The following is a 23,280-nucleotide window of genomic DNA, read 5'->3' as shown; positions in this document are numbered from 1 at the left end:
TTCCTCCACTTCAGTACGAATACAAGTGGTCCCCAAATGCACCAGAGCAAAACTCACCACATCACTGTGTGTTGTGTACAGATTATCCGCCAGACTTTCCAGAGCAAGCCACTTCACTGGCAGCTTGGAGGCACAGCCCTGACGGTAGTAGTCTCCACTGTAGATTTTCTTAGAAAGCCCAAAGTCTGCAACACTCACGTTCATGTTCTCATCCAACCTAAGGGAAAGTTTCAATGACTAAGAAAAGTATGTATTGGCCACCTCAGGACAAAAAAAAAAAAGTTATGTCCAGGGAACTGAGGTATATAGTTTACCAAGTACTACCCAGAAGCATAATGACCTCATCTACTTGATGACCAATGTGAAATAGTTTAGTGGTCTCAAATCAGTTCCTTGAGACTAACAGGAAGATAATTAGGACTAAGGAAATGGCTATGCTCAGATGGTCTACTCTGTTATATAAAGTGAACTCAGATATTTTCTGTAGTTTCCAAGACTATCAGAGGACATCTGTAGTGCTCACTGTTACCACCAAGGCCTGCACCCTGTATAGGCAGTCAAAAAAACACAGGGTGCTTGCCTAGACTGCCTATTACAACTGCTCAGACTAGATCTGCAACATCTTCATTCCAGGCCTGGTTAATGGTCTCAATTGCTCTGTCACTCACTTAAACCCAGACATGTTGGTAGACAGTGCATGTAAAGCCCACAAAGACTTCATGCTCCCAGGCCTCGTAAAGGATTCCCTGCTTTCCCCAGATGTGCTGAAATAGGCATTCGGCTTCCTCTGGAGGCTGTCTGTATTTTTTAGATGTTTAAAAATAGGAAATCAGTATGGGTTTCTCATAAATGTCAAAGCAGGCTAACCTATCATTTTTCATTATGACTATCAGGCTCCTGTCTGTACATCTGGATGTTCAAATGCCTTTGGAAATCTGTGTCTCATTGCGGATTTTACCGGTTGTCGTGGTTTTGTTCAGAGGCAGAGTTCTGTCTGCCAGAATGGGTTGTTCCTTAGTCCATTCTCAGGGAAGAAGCAAAGTGGAAAGGATAAAAAAGGACTTTTCTTCCCTTCAAAGCAGACAAGGCAGTTTGGGGACTAGAACAGCATCGTGGGATCATACAGTGCGTTCACCGTGCAATTATTTCTAAAGGTATTCTCCACAAGCTTTCAGGGAAATTCTACACTTCTTATATTGTGATAATCAAGTCCTCAAAATAGATACAAGAAACACAGACTACAGGCTACAATGAAAGTTCCTTTCTCCTAGCACAGCCAAATCCATTCTCTCCTGTTGGTTGCATTATATTGCAGAACAAATAGCCCATGCTGACACACAGCCATTAGAGTGACTAATTACAAATACATATTGTAATCAACTCTATGAAACTGTATGTGCAGACCAATGATGGAAAAGTTCCTTATAAATAGGGTCCATCTGGAAGCTCAGTGGGACATTAGGAGTTGCTCCCTGCTCCCAGCACCACCACCACCCCCATTGGCCACGGCTCCCCTATGCCTACTCTCACTTAAACGCAAGGACCAGCATCCTTGGACAGGACTTCTCCCCACTTCTGTTGCACGAAAGGCTTCTCATCCCCCTCTCACCCACTCTGGTCTTTCTTTTCTCTAAAAACTCATGGGTCACTTACATGCAGTTCCGAGCTGCAAGGTCCCTGTGTATGAAATTTTTTGAGCTCAAGTACTCCATCCCGCTGGCAATGTCAATCATGAACTTGAGGAGTGTCTGAACAGGCAAGTTCTGAAAGAAATAAGAGTTTAAGTTCTGTTCCTGGAAACTTTCAAGGCAAAACAGCAAGATTTACTGGTAGGTTACTGAGCAGGGATGGGGGATATAGGGAGGCGATGAAATGGAGGAGTTGGTCCTCAAAATGCATGAAATGAAATACTCCGACACCACACCTCGCAGCTTTCTCCAGTATTAAAATCCAGTCATCTGCTGGTGCCTTTGGGAGACCAACCCTGAGCTGATCCACGTACATTCTCTGAAAATCCACACTCTCCCAGAAGGAATTCTACAGTAAGACAGACTTACAAAAGGGTTTTCCCCGATCCGTGACATCAGCAGAAAAGCATGAAGGTCTCCATGCTTCATGAAGGGCAGGATCACCATGGGGATTGGGAGACGGCCCTTGGGACGGCTCCGTAGACTGACTCCTGATGAGGACACACACAGCAAAGGAGTTTTAGCAAACAGATCAGTCCCAAGGGGAATCTTACAGGCTGCTGTGCCTTTCTCTTACAAATTTGAAGGAAAATATCCAGTTTTGGCAGGTAGGTTCCATGCTCCAAGCTCCTTTGCATGGTGTCAGGCCAGAAGGTGTTAAGATACCTCTAACTGTGTTTACTTCAAAGGCAGCACTAAGTGCCTAGTGCCTCTTGGCTCTCCTTGTAAGACCAGCTATAAATGTTTCTAGGATCACTCCAGACCAGACAGCCCCAACCCCGGCTCTGCAGAACAGTCTCCACGTTCTGGAAATTGCCCATATTCCATAGTGCTCACCCACAAATGTCTTGCTTCTTACTCAGTATTTTGGAAAGGCACAATCTCCCCTGCCTCTGTTTGTCTACCAAACCACCTGTCCCCATTTCACAGCAGTTTAGACATACCTCAGCTAGCCACACTCTCCCTGTAGTATTTGCAAGAATCAAAGAAATCGTTTAAATAAGAGATGCTTATTACAGGTGTATGAGGGCAAGTGTTGTGAGCACCTACACCCGTTCCAACTCCCTCTAGGCCTGAGAAGGAGCAATGCTGATACATGCAGGACTCCAGGCAGCACGGAGGTGGCTGCACTAGCACTGCTGCTGGACAGGAGTGGGGGTGAGTATGTGAGGTGGTGTGGGATTGTGCAGGAATGGGATGTGCTCTGTGGCACAAGCACCAGCGCTGACTTACCAATCAGTTTAGTGACATGAGGGTGGTCAAATTCCTTCATACACGCAGCCTCTCGCAGGAACTCCTCGATGTCGGTCGAGGTAAAGATGTCCGCTGGAAAAAAGCGACTGTAAGTTTTCTTCATTTGTGGGTGGCCTCCAAGGGGTTTTACAGATAATGATTATGAGAAGCGTGTTCTTTGTGGCACAGCACATCCTCTCAGACCTACAGCTAGATGAACCGGTTTACAACAAAGCAGAGCCTGACAGTTTCTCCTGGGATGGGCAGCAGTAAGCACACAGCAGGGACATGCAGTAAACTGGCTCTCAGCAGAGTGAAGACCTGTTGATTAGTGTCTCTTTTTTCAGTAACAACTTTCCTTGGAAGCCATGCAAATCATGTGTGGGTTAAAGATGTAAGAATTAATTAGCTAAAAGGACCTAAACTACAATGTCAGGGAGAGAAGACATCGCACAAAATTTAAGAAAATGGTGAAACTGAGGAGATGACCTGGAGCCTCTGGCTGGCACAGCAGACCCCAATTCATCTCTGATAAGGATGGCATGAAAGATCAACCCTTTTATGTCTCTTAGCATGATCAAGTCTTCTAAGGTGCTAGAGCTAAGATTTCTTAAATAACCACACTACTACACAGCTTGGACCAAATTCAGCAGTGACATTCATCAGCATAAATTTGGAGTAAATTATTTCTCATTGCTCCGGATTTAAATCTCCAGATTTATGAAAGTGTATCAATACAATCAAGAGCTAGCCCAGTGGACTACTTTCCCCACTGCTGTTGCTGAATTTAGCAGGAGTCCTCCAGTTCTGCTAAGATCAGACTCAGATCTGTAGGGCAGTATTTGCATTATCTGCCTGAGGCAAGTAATTTAAATATGATTCAGAAGACAAAAGTAGATTTCCTTTTTTGCAGTCAATGGAGAAAGGAAGGTGCCTCTGGAGGATGACAGAGTTCCCAAGTTAGATGCCTGAAGGTAGACAATCTCACTACAGAAAAGCTTGCAAACTGATTAGAATGATTGTTGAAACTGGATGAAATGATGCAACCTACACTGATGTGGTACTAGCATATTTAGTAGAAACTGGTATTCTGTGGCAGCCAAACTCAGCTCCAGATAAGTGACTGTGACTCTGCTTTTAAGTCAGTCACAGTTAATTTTTGCCTTACAGGCAACAGGAGTGAAAATAACATAGGCTAACATATATATACATACATATATGCACATACTTGCTTTGACTTATACCTAATCTATTAATTGCTTTTCTTGTTACAGACTTCTGCCTGATGAATGTGTTAGCTGCCCTTGTTATGTACACTCATCAAATGACAAATCACAAGGGAGTTAGACTACTTAATCAAATATGCCTGACTGAGATGAGTTAACTTGTCGCTGCATTCAGCCCAAACACTCTTCTGTTTATTCTAGGATTTATGCTTGGAGGAATACTGTCTTTCACTGCTGAATTATCAGACCAAGCAGAACTGTCTGAGCTGTCTATGCCACATGATGTGGTGCTGTGTTGAATCAAGCAACTGAACGAGACCCTCTATATACAGAAGCAGCTGTGGCTATGACTTGGTTTTGGTTGCACTCACCACGTGCTAGGTGCTGTACAAGCAACCAAGGTGGTATAGGTCCTTCCCTGAAGAGCTTCCACCATAAAAAGACTGACATGAAACAGATGGGAGACAACATGGGTAGAGTGGGAAGCTCAGAGAGGAGTAAAGAGCATCGGGGGATGCTTGCTGGAGAGCAGGAAAGATAGCGTTTAATCTTTCCAAGCTCTCTTAAGCACTTCAGGTAGCCCTGCTCCCGCTTACCTTTCAGCATCTTCACTGCCACTTTCTGGAAAGAGCCATCATCTAGCTTCAGTAGTGCCTCTCGAACTGACCCAAACTCCCCTGTGAAATGACCAGAGCAGGCAGTGAGGGAACAGCTTCTTGTGAAGAAAGTATGATTCACAGCAGGTTCACTCCAGAGGTCACTGGTAAAGCTGAATAACCATAAGAAATGCAGCTACCAGCTTCATTTTTCGTTCTGCAGTTCCAGCCAGCAGCTTTCAGCATACGTGTGCCTAGAAGAGGCAGCACTACCAGAAGACAGAGGCCACTGTGCTGGCAGTCCAGAAGACAAAGGAAAAGAGGGAAAGAAAGCAGTCCTCTACCAGACAGACGATGCAGAGTCAGAGTATAAACTGGGATCCTAGGCAGACATTTCTGGGGAAGCCATATCATGAGGGATGAGTCTGAGTGAGGCTTCGGTCAGAGAGGGGGCTGTTAGCTGGAGCAGCGAGTGGATGGGTTGGCTGAGGAAGCTCTCACTGCTGACAGCCGTCAGAGCTGAGTAATGGTGCCAGGACTCAACCATTTGAGACACAATCAGGCTTTATCTCTCAAAACTCAGGGAATGACTTCTATGATCACAGCTGACCAGACAAAATATAGAACACCTACTTGTGTGTGCGGGATATGCTTATTCACAGCAGGAGGTGTTTACCCTGGTCTGTTCCCTAAGGGACATCAGAGGAAATGCAACTGGACAAACCCTCTTCAAACTATTTTAGCTTGAAGTGGCTTTATATCACAGCATAACAGCTTCTTTGAATTAGATCTGGCTCTAGATTTGCACTCCCTAATTTTGTAACTGCTTACCTCACCCAAAACACATTAGTATGAGAAACTCTGGGACTGAAAAGGAAACAAAATATGGCACTCAGGACACCTACCCCAAAAGCATTACCTGTCCACTAGCTTTTCACCAGTGTCCTTCACTGCTGTATGGCACGTGCTTATTTCACAACAACCACAAGCAGTGGATCTGACCACAAAAGAGAAAAATGGGAAGGAGCAAAGGCATTTTGTACTACTTCTGTATTATGGAGCTGTTGCTCAGCTGTCAGCAGAGCCCAAGGTAATGCAGTCATGCCATTTGATAACTTGTATGCTGAGCACGGGCTGGGGGAATGGGTCTGACAACACAGAGCAGATCCTGCCAGCTAGCATCCTCCCACCAAGGCCATCCCCAGAGGCCCCACTGCAGCCGATCTCCAGTCTGTTACCTGCCACAGGGACAGCCCAGAAGGTTGAAGCAGGATCCCAGGAACTGGCCAAGAGCTGACACTCACAAACAGATGACACACCTATTAAATTACTTAGCATTGCTAAGCCCTCCAAGACCACTTCTGCAGGAAGGTCATCTTCCTGCTCTGAAAGAAATGCATTTGTTCTAGGAGGGATGGAGCGGAAGAATGCTCCCAGTGGGAAAGGGTCGGAGAAAACCACAATAAAACTAGTTCTTATAAAGAAAACAGAAGCCAAACACTTCAGCTTCCTTTTGCTTATGACCTCTGACTTATGCTCCTCCCTTAGTTACTGACTTTAGCATTACACATTTTCACTTATTTCAGGCCTTCAGCCTGAGAAGTAGGGAAGGATGATTCAACAGTTAGCACACTGGCCTGCCATTTGGGAATCCTAAATTCAAACCCACCTTTTTGCACAGAGTTTCTGGGCCAACCTTTTAGCTAAAGTTAAGTGAGAAGATCCCACCTTTACTCTGCCCATCCCTCTTGACCTGAAAACCTCAAAGAAATGTTAGGAGCACCTGTGTGGGAGAGCCAGATGGAGATCCACAGTCAGAAGAGCTCCTAAGGACCTGAACTAATGAGGACAAATGTCAGCAAAATTCAATACCTGTTCCAAATGTGCTTCTGTAAGAGCCCAAACTAAAATCTGGACTCAAATCACCCCAGGCATTGAGAATATCTGAAACTGAATCACCTCTGTCTTTTTGAGGGGTTGGTGTGTCTGAGGTAGATCATCTCTGTCTCTGTATTGTCTCAGACCATTTAATACTTGACACATCCTTATGTAAACGGAAGGAATTCTATAGCACCGCTTTGTTAGTAGAAAGAGCAGAAGTTTAATCGAATATTCCTTTGTTTAAATCTCTGAAAGAAATTCACACACCAGTGAATCAACAGTACTTTGGAAAGCTGAGCACAGACTGCAGTTCATGACTCTGCAGAGCCATATTATAGGAATAGCTTAGCCAATATCCTCTTAGTTATGCTAAACCTTTGAGATGTTTTATCCCAGCGGAAGAGAAAATTCCATTTAAATTGCAGTCTACAAGCAGGAGAGAAAACAGGCTGCTTCTAATTGTTTCTCCCTACTCAACAGTAAAGGTAACACAAGCGGGACTTTCAGTGTAAAGCCTTGTTCAGTTTTGGTTCTTACCCTTGCCCAACATTCTTCCCAAGGTGAACTGCTGTTCCTGGATTAGGACATCTTTGAGTTTCGTCTTTAGCTCATCACTGATCCCTACACTCTCCACTGGAAAAAAAAAAACAAAGGAAGAGTCAAATAAGGGATACTTAAATATTCTGTCACAACATCAAGAGTCACCCGTTCTAATCTCCATCTCCAATCCAATTCCCATACTGTAAGCAAGAAAACCTGAAAAAGACAGAGTTCCCTTCCATGTCCTCTAGCCTCACCACAGACAAGAGGCCAATAACCTTCAACCACAAGAAAATGTACCAGCAGTACTGAAAAGGAGAGGGTGTGGTAACACCGCCCTTAAACACACCCACAGCAACAGGAATACAGAACTATTGTAAATAATGCTGAGAAGACAAAATCCAATCAGAAGGGACACTGATAGACACTGATTCATACAGCTTCATTTAAGCTGATGGAGCCGCACCAGTTTTCAATGACTGTCTCTCAGACTATTTTAAGTACCATACAGGTCACACAGTACCTGGCTGAGAGGGTGACATAAGGTTCAACAGTTTATGGTCACTAGATTTAACGGAGAGACCTTTAAACCCAGGGAGTCAAAGAGAGCTGGATCATCATAACAACCCAGCCATGCAGCACTGCTACAGAGAGCCATGCCCTTGCTGAACCAGGAGACAGAAATGGATCATCCCAACTCTGGCCATTCCTGGGACTCAATCTCCTGTTTGAGAAGTTACTAATTCCTGGCCTTCCTAGACTGATTAATTGGTTCACGCTTGCAGCACAGCTCAGCACACTGAATTTAAAGCGTACTGCTAATATTGTTAAGCCGTATTTATCTCACTGTTGCATAATATTACAGTCGAAGGAGTCCCTGTAGTGTGAAACTGGGGCAGGGGAGTGGCAAATTTATGCCTTGTATTAATATACACAATGACTGTAGCTGTAATTAGCAAGTGCTATGTAATTGGTATGGCAACAGCAATTCTGGCCTTTCACCTCCGCCATCCACAGTGTCTAAACCTCCTTGTAAATTAATCCCATGTTCTTGATCTAAAAACATCAGTTTCAGGGAAAACAAAGAGAAAGCATAGTACATGCATGAAAACAGCTTCTTAGGCAGAGTCACTCAGGTCATTATACTTACATGTTGCTTCAATGAGCTCTGGGCCCTCCCTGTTGAAAGACCTGGCAGCTCTGAAATGGACTGCTGGATCCCCTCTGCCAACCACACTGCCAAAGGCATGGCTAGAAGGCAGAAAAGATACACAGGGCCACGATTACATGGGCCGTTCACTTCTAAAGGGGTGTGTTGAACAGTATGGATGATTTCTCACCCCTTGCCATATAAATACTACAGATTGTTTTGTCAAAGAGGGTGCAGCTGAAGAGGAGGAACAATGTGTTTATGTTGCCTTTCCGATACACCTAGAAGGGCTGGGAACCTTCTGAAAGAGGGGAGTAACTCCTCACTGTGCCTGGGAGAAGCTGCAGGTTGGGGAAGGTTGCACAACTCACATAAATAGAGATGCTGCTGTGAGAGGGTGCAGCCGAGAGTCTGAAAAGAATGGGAACCTTGCTTACAGCAGGGAGCAACCCACAACCAAGTGTCAGAGGTGATGGAAAAGAGACTTTCCTGGGGATCCAGAGGGTTCTAGGCAGTCAGGAAGTTACAAGCAGCTGCTAGACTGAAAACCAGCATGAGATAAAGGGCCCAGCCCATAAGAACACAGAAGATGCGGGTCATTTTGAATCTCTTAAGCAGCAGTGCTAAGGACTTGCAGAATTACCTTGATCTAGTTTATATTTCCATATTCTAATAAAGCGCAGCTATTGACATAACGTTTTTTCTACTGTATTTTTGGTGTTCTCATTCTGAAGAAAAGGTAGGGCACTTTCCTGCTAGTCTCTAATCCGGGATCACCCCCAAAATTGTGGAAAAGTTATCCAAAGAAAGTGCCAAAAGTACTCAATCCACAATGCTTTTCGAAAAATAATTGATACAGAAACCACACTAGAGGAGAAAGTGAAGATCGCTCTAACCAGCACAAGGAGAGCTTCCCTTACCCAAACCGAGTTTCCTTTCTTCTTTTCCGAAGGAGAATAAGAGCCAGGGCAACAGCTGTGACCAGAGCTGTGAGAATGCCCAATGCCACAGGAACCCAGGATGTCCCATAAGGAGGTTGCCTCTGGCCACCTAGATGATGGAGAAAACACCAGTCAGGAAATAGAAGACTGTCAATGGTAAACAGACCATACAGGGATATTTCTTCTTTTTACTTGTAAATGGAAAAGCCATGCTGCTGGATCTGGTGTACACAGTGGGTCATTGTACGCTGGAATTTGGCATAAACAGCCACTCAGTCAATCATCAGAAAAACTAGCTGTTTCACACAGCAAAGGCAGAGCACATGCATCCAGTTATCAGAACCTATTCTAAGCATTGAGCTTCAAGAAAGCAAAAGGCACTGCTCCAGATTATACAACTTTACATGAGCTCATGATCTGGGGTCCTTTAAACTGAAGTCTCAGGACAAAAAGGTTGCTTAATATGAGCATCTTCCGTGCAGGTTTCACCTTGGCCTATTTGAGGCAGTCAGTAGAACCTTGACCAGGGTACAGAGTACTGCCTGAATGCCAACCACATAACATTTTGACAGACAACAGAGAAAGACAATTGCCTCATCACAATCTGATTGAAAATATTTACTTCTCCCTCTCACACCTCCCACAAAGAGAAGTACCCTGTGGATCTTGGTATTGGCTGTAACTTCCCAGTGTTGTTGGTTGGTTGTAACTTCTCAATGTCTCTCCACCAAAGAAAAAGTAAATTTTAAGAAGTGCCCCGTGAGTCAAGAAATAAGTTAGCCAGCATGCAGGTTCCAATTCTGGTCTAATATTTGCTCCCAGAATATGTATATTTTTGACTACAAACTGTCTACAGAAGAAATGGGAGATGCTGCCAATCTGAGTAAGCTGTCAGGGGAGGAAGATAAGCAATATTGTTACGAATAAAAGAATATTATCTATGCTTGGCATTAACCCGATTCCCTGAGAGATTTCTTCTCCAAATACAATTACTAAAGATTACATGTGAATTTGAATGGGTTTATTAAAATCTAGGATAGTCCTCATATCTCCAAATTGTTTAAGAACAAACAAGAACAGGTAACAGGTCCCTAAGCACCTCCTTCATCTTCATGCTCCCTTGCTTACCTTCAGCAGTTGACTGTGCTTTACCAGAAGCTAAGGAAAAATCATCTTTGATGATGTAAGTAATCCTATTATGTTATATGTCATGACAGTATAAGTAAACCTGTCCTTAAAAGAGATGTTAGGTAATTAGGCTGAGATTTGGATGAACCTCTGCACAGATATATGTGAAAAGGAGTCGGACATCCTTACTAGCAGAGTCCTGGAAGGCAAAAGGCTTCTAAGGCTTGATTACTAGTTCCACTGTCAAACCTTATCATCCACGTTTTTAAAAATGCAATGTTAATCTAATTAGGTAGAGCTTAAGGAAACAGAGTTCTGGACCACTGAGGAAGCAGACTAGTACTTCTCCACTTGAAACAAATTATCAGAGCTTTAGCACCTATTTTCCAGCACCCTATCTCCTTCAGTAACTCATATATTCTTTTCCCACCCAGAAGGCTTTACAGGCTCTGGGTTTTATGATACTCCCTCTTGCTGCACCTTTTGACCTGGCCTTCAAGGCTACTTATCAGGAGGGAGAGGGATCAGAAAGATAAGTTGAATGAGAATACAAGAAAGGTAACTCCAACCCTCTCCACAATTCCCCAAGCCAATCACTCTGGCTGTTCCTGACAAACAGTCAGAGTAGAAACAATTAACAACACTGATGTAAAAGGCCCTATCTGATAGTTAATGATAAGGTTTCCTTCCCCCTGTGGTGAGACAAACCTCTCTTGGCCTATTTTTCTAGTCTCTGTCTGCTAGCTGGCCTGGTGAGAGAGCAGGGATTTAGGTCACCTTCCCAGGGGTCTCTCCAAAAGGAGGATGGATGAAAACAAAACAGAACTAAATTATTCTCCCTGTTTCTAACTGCTAGGAATCAGGAGCCCATCCCACAGATTATAGCAAATGTATCAGAAATAGAAATGAATGTTGAAATTCACTGCTTCTCCTCCTCTGCCCCACAGATCATTGCTTCCCACTCACGCCACTGAGCTAGAGAGGATGGCTGCAGCCCAAGTAAAGACCAAGTTGTCTCGCCTCCCCCTCTCCCATCTCCTGCACCCCCTTTTTCCAACCAGCATACGCCTTAAGACTGCACAAGGTGGAGAGAAGACAGTAGTACTAGATGAGCTTAAATGAGTATTTAGGAGCCCTTTGATGATGAGAGAACCCCTTTTCTTTCTGTAGCAGGTTTTATATCACAAAAGTGTGCAAAGCATGTAATCCAAGAGTCTTCTACTGAGAATGTTTCTGAAAATATTAAAACAATCTTTGTTAACAGTGCAGAAGATCTCTACATAAGCAGGGTGGAGCTCCCACTAGCTTTGGCGTGATGACACATACAACTTAACGTTTTTACAAGCTTAGTCATTTTTACTGCCACTCTGGGAGCTGGTCAGAAACCACCCCTGGCATTTCTCACATAAAGCAACCAGTGCTGGTTTGCTATTTTAGGAAAGTAAGCGACTTATATTTTCTACCAGGCCTGAAACAAAACTGCAGTCTTTTTGCAGCTCTGCTGTTTAAGGCCTGTCAGTTTTTCCGCACTGAACCTTTATTTCCAGTCTGTTATGCTTGTGAAGAAATATATCTGCTTCCACACAGCATTTGGCCAAAACAAGCACCACTCCTGATGCTACTTTTTTTGAAGTGGTTTGTAAATAAAAACAAGCAAACATATTGTGCTTTCAGGACTACCCCATTCCAGCTCCCTGTATAATGCAAACCCTATACATTCCCTGGGGCTTCTTGCCAGTGCTGGCCTTTTTCCAAAGTGATCTTCTAGCCCTTTCAGGTACTTTTCTCTATATTTGGGTGCCACAGAAAATACCTGAGCAAAAAGCAAGAGGAAAAAAAATTGATGGAGCCAATACCAACCTCTGGTAGAGTCAGCTCTGGACCTCTGCACCCCTTCCTTCTGCTTTAAATAATTTGAGGGCTTTGATCCCACAGTGACTCTGTGCTCACACATAACCATCAGTACTGACTTCATCACAGGAACTGGGTTGCCAAAGGGCCTTTCTGAGTAACGTGGCCATTAAAACCATTCATTAGATGCACTACTGAAAGTAAGGCTACAGTTTTCTCCTGGTTACTCTGCCCCTATCCCCCACCTCCTGCTTGCTTGGGAACCCCACTCTAGGTTCCCCCTGCCATTCCTAAGTATGGAGGGATCAGGAGGGATCAATATCCATGTGATTCCTCAAAAAACACGTGGAGTGCAAAGAAAGCAGCATTAGAGATTAGAGACTAATGTCTTGTCCTGCCACAGGCACTGGGAACAAAACCTCAGGAGACTGTGGGGTATTTTGCACGATCACACCTCACTGACTTCTTACCACCAATCTATATTGTTATCCACGTCTTCCTCAAACTTTTTACAGTTTCCTCCACAAGCAGCAGTCGTCTCTCCCTTCTACCCATCTCCCCATAAAACATCCTGCCCATCTCCATAGCGTGACTCCCATTTCCCACTCACTGTGAAATACAAGTAGCAAGCAAACCAGTGCAGATAAGCTTCACTGCCCTTTAATCACTTAGGAATGCACTCCACACATGCATGTTTTTCACTCCCAACAAACCCTTCCACATGGTCCAGACTGCATGGTACAGGTTCTGTGCCATCACCTCCCTCTTCTACAACTAGCTCGGCTTTTCCATGGAGAGCGCTAAACTGGTTTAATATAAACACATTCAGTAAAACCATTACAAAACCCCATGTGGTCATGGTTTAAATCGGGCTCAACTGAAACTAGTCAGTAATGGCTTTAAATTAAATCAAAGAGAACCTATGTTAGAGGAGTTTTCTGTCACATTTAGTCTTGTAAATGTGTGTGGCTTAAGGCTAAATGAAGGATTTCAAATCTTTATTTGCATCTTTTCTATTGTGTCTCCCCTTGCCCTGCTCTGCACTAAGCACAGCAAAAGCTGGTTTAAGAAGACACAGTAGTGGCCAGAAGCTGTTTTGTTTATATCATCTCTTTAAATATTATTTAATTTCTACTCTGCCTGATGAAGTGTGCTGTTGTATAAAGCCACGTGGCTCAGTCAGTTGTAAGCACTCAGTCAGACGAAAAACAGCAGCCCCAGTGCTTCTGACTTTTTTCCCCAAAGTGAAGGGAAGGCAGTGAACACTCACCCATGACCTCTTGGGCTTCAAGCAGGAAGATGTCACTCCAAGGGCCACATCCTGCAGAGTTCAGCACACACACCCTGATGATCAGGTCTTTGAGAGGATTCCATGTTGTGAGATTAGCTTTTGTATCCTGTACAATCATCTCCCCCTGAGAGCAAATGGCAACAAACTGTAAGCAGTCTTAAAAGGGATCTAGGCTAAAACTTCATCTTTAAAACTAAATGAAAACAATACTGTGTACTTCACTGATGCTATAACAAGGGTTGGGAGTTGTGACTCCTGGGTCCTAGTCTCTGTTTTGTCACTAACTTGGGCTGTCATCTTGGGTTTCTCTTCTCCACCCAGGGCATAGGGACTATATGAGGTTTAGTGATTTCTTCCTTTGAGGTCCATCCATGAAAGTTGTTACAGAAATGGGTTTTTTTGGGCTATTAAAAGATACACCTCCTTCTTGTGGTTTAAACACAAAGATGCACTAACACACTCCAAAACACCTGACAGTTTTAATCCAAGAGAGGAGTTGTTTTAACTTGTTGACCAAATCCCAAACGGCTTCTGAATTTCATGGCAAATTTTTACTTAGGATGGCAAGGCCAACATATTTTCAGTAATTTTGTGGATCTTCTTCATACACATCATTTGCAGTAAACCCATGAAGATTAGGCTGCCACTACTGACACAATGTAAGTTCAATGGGAATTCAAAATATTGTTGTTCAAAGTCAATGACGCTAACCTAGTATGAAATGGATCATGCAAAAAAGGAAATAAGTGTCTTTTCCCTCTAGCTGTCTATTATTAAAGGCTTGTTCATCATTAATAAGCGCTGGCTAAATACATCTTAAGAAGCATGAAACCATAAGAAATGCTGTGAACTTCAAAGGCAGATAGATACCTGGGAAAGGTCAACGCTGAAGAACAAATGAAAGGCCTTCTACCCTGACAAGGCCCTTTCAACTCCCTACATATTGTAAATGAAATAAAAGAATCCACAACCTTCTTTCCGTGATTTACAGTATAACTCATTCACTTGTTAAATACATGTTTGCTGCTAGGTTCTGAAAAGCCAAGTCCCAGTCACAGGAGAGAGAAAGCCCAGATTCTGCATTGTCTGAGCTGCCTTTGGGACAGCACTAGAAAGAGGCAAAGACAAACTGAATTCTCTTTATGTTGTCCTTGCTGTACCAGGAATGGCAGAGAACTGGTCTGCCTGCAGATAAACATTCAAGCGAAGGAATTCTGAATATGCCAGGAAGGGAGAAATGGGCCTAAATCTTGAGGCCAAGTACTGAGGAGTTGTTGCAAATCAGAACAGATCTATTTACACAAAAGCAATGCCAGCAATCTAGTCCCCTGGTATGGATAAGGGATGAGGGATCCTAATGCCTAGAAAATTTAATATGAACATTCTCCAACTCTGTGCCCAATGGCTCAGCTCCCCTCTCGATTTGTTACCTGAGTTACATTATCCTGAATCCACTCCAGCCTGTATCCCAGGACATTTTCTTTCAGCACATCTGGAGTCACACCTTCCCACTCCAAAATCAGACCAGGATCTCTTTGGATAACATGGATATTTTGTGGGGTGCTGCTTGGAGCTGAAAGCAGAGGACAGAACACAATCACTCTCTGCAGGAAAATAAGGACTATCCACACTGAAAATGGCTGAAAAGACAGTTTCATCCTCTTTCTTGAGATCAGCTGGAAGAGAGAGTGTGAGGGGAGAGAACAACTTCTGCAAGCCACCAGCACTATGTTTGCTTCGAGTGGAGACGATAAGGTGGGTCAGTGTCTCTCGTTTCTTTCCAAGACCTCAAGAGTCTCAGGCAGCGAATGGGACATACACCCAATACGCAGAAGCCCCGTGGCTGGACCAACTTGTGTATCATGCACCACTGCTGTTAACCACATTTGACTGCACATTATTATTTTACGTTAGGTGTTAGGAGACCCTTAGAGCGGGCAAGCAATCTGACAGTATAACATTTCCTGCGTTTCAGAATTAGCAAGGAGGAGTTCAATGAAATTTATCACTGTCTCTTTTTCAGATTCAGAACTGCTTTCCTGTTCCTGTCTGCTATTTGCTTACCAAGCTCCAGGGTTTGGAAATAAACCCTGTCGGTGAAAGGGGAGCTGCCCATCTCATTGCTGCACTGCACACGAACACTGTAGTTGGTGGAATGCTTCAGGCCTTGCACACCGTAGGCAAAGGGCGGCACTGGGGTGACTTCAGTGGAGACCTCCTGGCCATCTGGTGACTCGGCTACCTGCGCCAAGAGTGGAACAGAGAAGACTGCTGTCATAAGCCACATGACTAACACATCCATAGGGATAAGAATCCATTTCACGGTTAGTTTAGGAAAGTGTAAGAATAGATATGGTACCAGTGGTGTTTAAAATACTGAAAAGGGAGTTGTCAAGCTAAGAATCATGAGCTATGCTTTTATTTGGCGTGACATCACTTTCCAAACTCTGGCAGTACAATAATTTTCCACCAGCTGAAAATTTGGTTCCTCTTATTTTAAAACATTTCCTTACTTCTGTTACAAATCCTACAGATGGTTATTATTTCTTTTAAAGAAAACTAAATCTGCTTGTTGCTTTGAGTGCTAGCAGCTGGCTCTGAGGCTTGTCTAAATTTGGCCAATGAAAATTGGTAGATCAACTTCCCTGTTGCCCAGTGCCAACTTTTTCTCAACTCCTTTTTCAGAATTTTGTATATTTTCAGTTTTGTAGTGGATTGAAGACATGGTAGACACTGTTGACTTGGTTCAACTAAACTGTTTCAAATTAAACTGAAAAGAAACTTTTTACCACTCCTGCAACCCTCTTTTTTTTTTTTCCAAATCTGAACTTTTAAGCAACACAAATGTTAATTGAAATCTGATATCACTGTGTGCTTTTAATGCACAAACAGGTTCAGCATTCCTGCTTTTGTACTGACATTAGCAGAAATCACTGCTTAGCTCCCAGGCTCAGACTATCTTTCTTCTCAAGTGCATGTGAAATAGCAAAGCTGGGAGTAAAAGCAAGGTGTACTGACAAAAATGAAACACTCATGGACTTTATATTCTTTATATAACAGTCTTTCTCCCTGCCCTTCTGCTCATTCTCATGCACACTTTGGGCCCGCTGATTTACTTGGCTAATAAAAAGGAAGAATCTCAAGTTCTCTTAATAGAAAAGCATATTGTTGTCATTAACAGTGTCATCCAAAGCAGGGAAAGAAACAAGCAGACTTTTGTGTAAAACCCTGTCAGTTTGATGATGTGTTTCTGTTCAACAGTCTGAAGAGTCGGTGCTCTCACATCTGCCCCCTTTATGCCCTGGAAAATGGCTCATGTTAACAGTCAGTAAACGTGGTGATTCCCTACCCCATTCCCAGAAGCAATCCGCCTGTCTGGACATGGTGCTCTTGGACACCCGCTGCAATTCCCGAGTGCCAGAAAACCACAGCCAAGTTTCAGTCCCCCTCCTCTTTCTGGGAGGCTCTGAGCAAAAGTGCAATCGTGGGGAGCCAGGAGCATGTGCATCTTCACATAGAAATGTGGGTCAATGTCTCTCACAAAATCTCTCAATGTGCGAGACAAAGGAAGCACAACTTTCCGTCAGTGGAGGGTTATTGTCAAGTCACCCTGCTCCCAGATCCAAACGCAGGAACTTCGTCCTCCCCAAACAGAACAGAGAAGGCTTAGAAAAGGGGTGAGAGACTGCTGAGTGGACAGAAACTGAGCTGCTCTGATTCAGCCTCTTTTCCACATGTCCCATCCCCCCCACCCTTGCCCCTGCCAAAAGTGAGAGGGGGAACTCAAAACCCAGGGTGATTAGCATTGCAGCGTGCAAACCAGAGAGAATAGGCTGTTCCAACTGGAGATAACTCTGTTTTACAAAACAGAGGAAGAAAACCATTTGACTGCTAACAAGAACAGAAGCAGCAACAAAAAACAGAGCCTGGGGCCAGTTATATTCAGGCATTCTTTCTGTCAGTGAGTTAAAACTGAGGGTCTCTTTTACTTCTGAAAGGGAATAAACATCAGAACATGAAATTTCTGGTTTCCTCCCCAAATAAAAAGAGGACTGCAAGTAAATGAGCTAGGCTGCTTCCAGTACACCTTGTGTTTATAATCCTCCTCCACATAGTTGGCAACACCCCATAGAAATTCCACTCCAGCTCAGGTTGCTGCTATAATCAGGTGGGGAAAGCACAGGGGCCCAATATACACACCTGGTAGATAAATCCATAGGGAATGTGCCTAGCTGTGTTTGCACAGCTGTCCTGCTTCAGGAATCACCATTTCTTTTTGACACTCAGTTACCAGCTGTTTGATCTGATTTTACAGTTAAGTGTCCAATGCTAGAAACTAACTTTGCCTGAAGCTGGACACGTACCATTGTTGCCAGGAACCTACAGAAGTAGATCAATTTTTCAGAGATGTTGAGTACTCAGTACCTGGCAGAGCTAAAGGATATTATCACCCTTGATTTTCTGGGCAGAATTGGTCTTTGACAATGGAAAACCAATCAAGATTTAGAGGCAGGGCTTAAAATTACTCTGAAATATGCAAATAGGCCTGACTTTGTATCAAAAAGCCCAATCTGCCTCCTGCCTCCACCATTCCCACCCCTCCTGTACCACATCCTATACTTTGCAAGCTCCTCATCCCTTGGGCTCACTGGTCTGTCTAGAGCCCAGCATTTCCTCTAGCACCACAAAGCACAGGGCTGAGCTGGCATGGGAGTCACAGGCAACTGCACTGCACTGGAGCAAGTTGCCACGGGCCAGCTGCCCCACGCTAGCCCCACGTGTGAGCACCCTGCAGCTACTCAAGGGCACTTCCCATAGAGTGATATGTGCTTCGTAGGTGCTGCAGTGTAACGCTCTGCATGGAGTAGCTGCCACGGAGCAACTGATGTGGTAACCTCCCAGGAAGAAGAATGGGGCTAGTCTCAAATTCTCAACTGGACACTTCACACTCAAAACTTCACACCCTGCTCTTTGGCACCTATATAAGCACTGAGTTGCATCCTGCTAGGTTTCCATGTTTTAAAACTGTGAAATAAGATTTCAAACACTGCTACAAAGCAGTTAGGAGAATAAAAGACAGCCCAAGCAACGTTGTGGCTCAGGGGAGTCCTGTTCTTCATGCAGGGCAGGGGACAACACAGAGGGGCCATACCTGAAGAGTGCAAGAATGGAGGGGTGCATGGCCATCAAATCCTGGCACCCAGACCACGCTGGCATTGCTGCTGGTGACTTGGCTTACAGTTACATTGAGAGGCTGGAGAGGCATGGCTATAAAGGAAACAAAGAGACCTTTCAGTATACACAGAACCGAGCAGGTATTCACATGGAAATGGAGAGGCTTGAGGCTAGAAATTATGCAATGAAATCACTAACAGAAATGGTACATTATCACATCTTCTGAGAGTGTCTCTGTCTGTTGTGAATTAAACTATTATTTTAACATTGAACAAGCTGTTGGCATCCATTCTTTAATAGTCCAGCATACTTGCTTGATGCGTACAGGCAGCAGTTGATCTCTTTGATAGTAATGCCAGCGTGTGATGTTTACACCTTCGCCACTCAGCCCTCTTCCCTGCCCCCTCCATTGCAATGCACGACCCAGCCCTGCACACACACAACTGCCTGTGGACCTCCATTGTGAACCTGATCAGGGCTTTAAAAATCCCTCCCCTGGTTCGCAGTCCAGCCCCGAAACCAGCTCTGCCCACACCACTCCAAAGGTGCTTTGCTGTAATGACCCCAAAGCAGCTGGACTTGCAGCAGGCCGCTTCGTGCTGTGAAAGTGCTGCCTCCAGGTGTCCACTGCAGACTCTTCCTCGAACACCCTGAACCCTCTTCCAGGCTTGGGATGAACAAACTCGGAAAGCATTCTGTTTCAGAGAGGGGCAATTCGAGGCAAAGGGAGCGCCTGTTACACGGCTGGTACCACACTATAAATGAAGGGCTGAGCCAGGAATGAAATCAGGATTCCCAGACTGGCCACTGAATCCGATGTTTGTGCTTCCTACCACCACAGACCAGCACCAGCGTGCTGCCCCTCTGCTCTCTGACCAGACACCTCTATCACCACAGGAGCCTCTAGTATGTTGTCGCATTAACCTGAGCTATTTGGCTTCCTTTTAGGATCCCCAATGCTTCCCTTTGCCCTCTCTTTTCCTCCCACTGTAATTCCACATAGTTACTGCCCATTCTTCCCAATACACCCCTCACTGTCTCTTTTTCAATCCTGAGTCTGTTTTCATTTAGGCACCTCACTCCTGAAAGAATTACCTGAAAAATCAGGCACCTCTCCCCTAAACTTTTGCTCACTTAAAAAAAATCCTATGCTGCTGCCATGAGTAATACTTTCCTGCAGCACCTCAACAAATTGTACCCTCAGGAGTCCTCTTGCAAAAACCCAAGGTTCTCAGGACAAAGCTCTGCCTGCAGGCCAAATTTTCCACCTCTCCCAATATCCAGCACAAAGCAGCAGTGGAAAAGTGATTGCAAACCAGGATCCCTCCAGCTGCATCTTTTACTCTGCCAGAGAGCACCTTCGTCACAATACTGCCTTCAGCATCTCCACAGGGCCATTTTACAGGAGAAATGCATAGACCAAAGCCCCCTCCCAGGTTGCTGCAAAGGGGAGGATGGGGCAGAGAGTAGATGGTGCCACAGATTAACCCTATAAAGCCTTTGTTGTCTGGTTAACTAGTCACTAGGACCCAGGGCAGGGGGCTGCCACCTAGATAAGAAGTGGGTGGGTGGGTGAGTGGGTGGGAGGTGGGGCAGCACAGCACAGGTCTGGGGTAGAATATGGACAATAAGTTCTTTGCCCTTCAGTGAAAGGGCTTTGTGAGTTAACTTCAGACTTTTCTGTCTCTTGGTTTATTTCCCTTTCGATGTTGGATATTCAGGTTTTTAAGCAATTTTTGGGGGAAAAAAGCTTGCTTTCACTGTTTACTCAGGTATCATTGAAGCACTGCCCTTAAGTCTTTTGTAAACACACTCATAACATTTGGGTTTAGCAAGATGTAATTTTCAACACTGGACAGCAGGCCCAAAGGAGGTACGGGCTATACCACCAGTGAGAATAAATAATTAACTGCTAACACATCCAGTCTCTAATGGAGACAGTCACTGAAGAGGATCAGCTTGCTTGCACCTTCCCCTAACTGCAATTTGTAGAAGGGACAGATGCATTTCCCCACCATCCACTGGGAAAAAACTGGGTGGCTGTTTCCTGTTGTGCTCTGAAACACAGGATACAACCCTGAAAGTCTTCACCACACACATGAAGGAGAGCAAAGCCAGTCTGAAAACAGGACCTCAAGTGTTAACATAATGAGAGGTAACTTCCGTGCTTGTAGAGTGGCTGGAACAATGGGGCTTTGTACTCGGCTGGGGACTGTGGGCTACAATAACAGTAATTTTCTGCTTGGAGTACACCCAGCACATTGTAGGCACTACAGAGAATAGATAATGAACAACAACAGCAGCAAATAGGAAGAAATGTTAACAGTTTGTAAATGTCCTAGCAAAAATATTTGCTTCTGGAAACACAGAAGAAACAAATTGTTTAATAAATTGTAGAAAGACTTGAGAGTTCTCACTAACAGATGGAGCTGTGTAAGAGAGGAAGGCCCTGATCACGTATGTATAGACAACTACTCCCAGGAGTAATTTCATTGAAGTCTACATGTTCACAGGATCAAGGACGAAATAAACATTATCTGGGCCTGCTCCTGTTCCTGCTGATGTCCTTGTTAGGAGCTTTGCTTTAATTTTAGCAAGGGCTGTACTAGATCTTCAAAACTTGTGCTCTTTAGAAGAGTCTCATTACTTCTCCAAGTTTACAGCTAATCTTTTAGATGTATCTTTGAGGCATTACACTCAGAACTTTTACAACTACAGCACTGGACTTGCTAATTAAGACCCGTTTTTTATCTCTAGGACATACCACATACTGATGCAGCATTTGCCCAACCACTTAAGCTCGTTCTTCCTCAGCTCTAAAGTGTGTGTGCACACAAGTGCTTGATGGTGATACATCCCTCCCAAATAGGTTGTATGCATTTATTAGCTGATGATTGACTCCTATGGAGCACTTTTGGCTAAACACAGTTGCTGGGAAATGCAAGCATTCCAAGGCCTTTACACCATCATCTTATTAACGGTTAAAAAAAATGAAAATCTGTGTTAACATTAAACAAGCTTTTGTCATTTTTTTTTTATGCTAAATGTTATTTCGAATTACGGCTTGATGAGATTTTTTTTTTTAAAGCATAATAGCTTTGCAAACTATTCTATCCCAGGATAAAAATATCCATAGAAGATATATTCCACAATAACTAATTCCCCTGTGTTGAGAAGCCTTCAAGGCAACAACTCCAAACGTTTTTAAATTAAGTTATAAATCTTACTTGTCCAGCACACTGCATTCTTGGCATAGCAGTAACCACAATGTCCTGAAGAAAACCACACTGTAAGAGCAGTAGATAGATCTACAGCTGGATTTTAAGCTATCCTTTAATGAGTATTAGCTAATACAACTGTGAGTTTCTATACAGACATAAATGCTTGCTCTTATTCGCATTGAGCAGTAAGCTACCACTCTGAACAAACAATTTTTGTGACATGCCTCTCCTGGAACTGATAAGCATGTCATTTAATGCACATTAAAGCATGACTAAAAATTCAAATGCAGAAGCATCTCAACATGAAGAGAAGGGGAAGAGCTGATTGCTCTGATTATCCCAGTTTCAGTCACTGGGAGGAACAGAGGGAACATGACATCAACTTAGGGACTTTCAAATGGCAACTGGTCACACAAAGGCTAGGAATTATTTTTGAAAGACTTTTTAAAGAGCAAAGAATTAAAAAAAAAAATCCATAAAAATGGTGTGGATGAGCAGACTTTACTGCCACTGGTGATTGTCTTGTCTTTTTTCAGCATCTAATGTGATGCCAATAGAAGCAAGCAGAAGTAATGGCCTCTTTAGCTCTAACAAGGCCCACCTATCTCCAAGAAGGAAAGATTTCCCCAGCTACAGATTCATATCCAGCTTCATCTCTCACAATTTGACTGCTCTGACTCTCTCCTTTTCAAGGAAAAACTGTTATTTGACATCCCATTTCCACTCCTGAATCAGCTGTGGCTTATTTTCAACAGCCTGGGAGACGGCCCTGCATAGCAAGCGGGAACTGCTCTTAGAGCACAAAGCATTGTTTCCACTGCTGAGAGCTCCAAGCGGTGCTGCCAGCTCGAGACAACCGCTTGCATTAAGGAGCCCTACTTTCCCTCCCCAGAGAGCAAACCCGAGTCCCTTACCCATTGTCTTTCACTCTCTCACCTTTAATTTGAACAGTGGCTGTCCGAGATGAAGACAATCCCTTTACGTTGTGAGCTTCGCAGGAGAAAACTGTGCTTTGATTAATACCTGGAGATCAGCCAAGAAAAGGAAAGGAAACACAAACAGCTATATAATCCAGCTTCAACCTTCAGCAGAATTTCAATTATGTGTGACATCCAGCTCAAGCTGTACAGGCAATTGGAGGGGTGAGCTGGGTGCCAATCAAAGGCACGTGGATTTCAATGTAATTAACGTGCTAAACACATTTTTAATGGGGAGAGCATGGAAATGTAAAAAAGCTTCCACAAGAGCTTCAGAAAGCACAGAAAAAGAAGGATGAATCTGGCAGAAGAGCAGCTCACAGTGCTTGGTTAGTAGATAGATGTCCACTTTTCACATCCTTGTGAGCATCTTTGGAGTAAG

The 23,280-nt window shown here is 43.9% G+C and overlaps 1 protein-coding gene across 2 annotated transcripts in view; it reads right to left on the bottom strand.

Annotated features, from left to right (window-relative positions):
* Window positions 1–23,280, bottom strand: part of TYRO3 (TYRO3 protein tyrosine kinase) — a 43,391-nt gene that overhangs the window by 6,449 nt on the left and 13,662 nt on the right. For both annotated transcript variants that reach the window (XM_074824152.1, XM_074824153.1), the window contains 13 exons: window positions 22,858–22,944; window positions 18,678–18,793; window positions 15,590–15,767; window positions 14,956–15,098; window positions 13,505–13,649; window positions 9,235–9,364; window positions 8,315–8,415; window positions 7,162–7,257; window positions 4,744–4,824; window positions 2,922–3,014; window positions 2,058–2,179; window positions 1,654–1,763; window positions 58–217 (listed from right to left, as the gene is read on the bottom strand). In XM_074824152.1, coding sequence (XP_074680253.1) covers window positions 58–217; window positions 1,654–1,763; window positions 2,058–2,179; window positions 2,922–3,014; window positions 4,744–4,824; window positions 7,162–7,257; window positions 8,315–8,415; window positions 9,235–9,364; window positions 13,505–13,649; window positions 14,956–15,098; window positions 15,590–15,767; window positions 18,678–18,793; window positions 22,858–22,944 — 1,562 coding nt within the window. The remainder of the gene's footprint in view (window positions 1–57; window positions 218–1,653; window positions 1,764–2,057; window positions 2,180–2,921; window positions 3,015–4,743; window positions 4,825–7,161; window positions 7,258–8,314; window positions 8,416–9,234; window positions 9,365–13,504; window positions 13,650–14,955; window positions 15,099–15,589; window positions 15,768–18,677; window positions 18,794–22,857; window positions 22,945–23,280) is intronic.

The sequence above is a fragment of the Strix aluco genome, chromosome 4 (genome assembly GCF_031877795.1).
Source record: "Strix aluco isolate bStrAlu1 chromosome 4, bStrAlu1.hap1, whole genome shotgun sequence".
NCBI classification, from domain to species: Eukaryota; Metazoa; Chordata; class Aves; order Strigiformes; family Strigidae; genus Strix; species Strix aluco.
The sequence above is the reverse complement of the archived record's forward strand: the minus strand, read 5'-3'. Positions and strand labels throughout refer to the sequence as shown.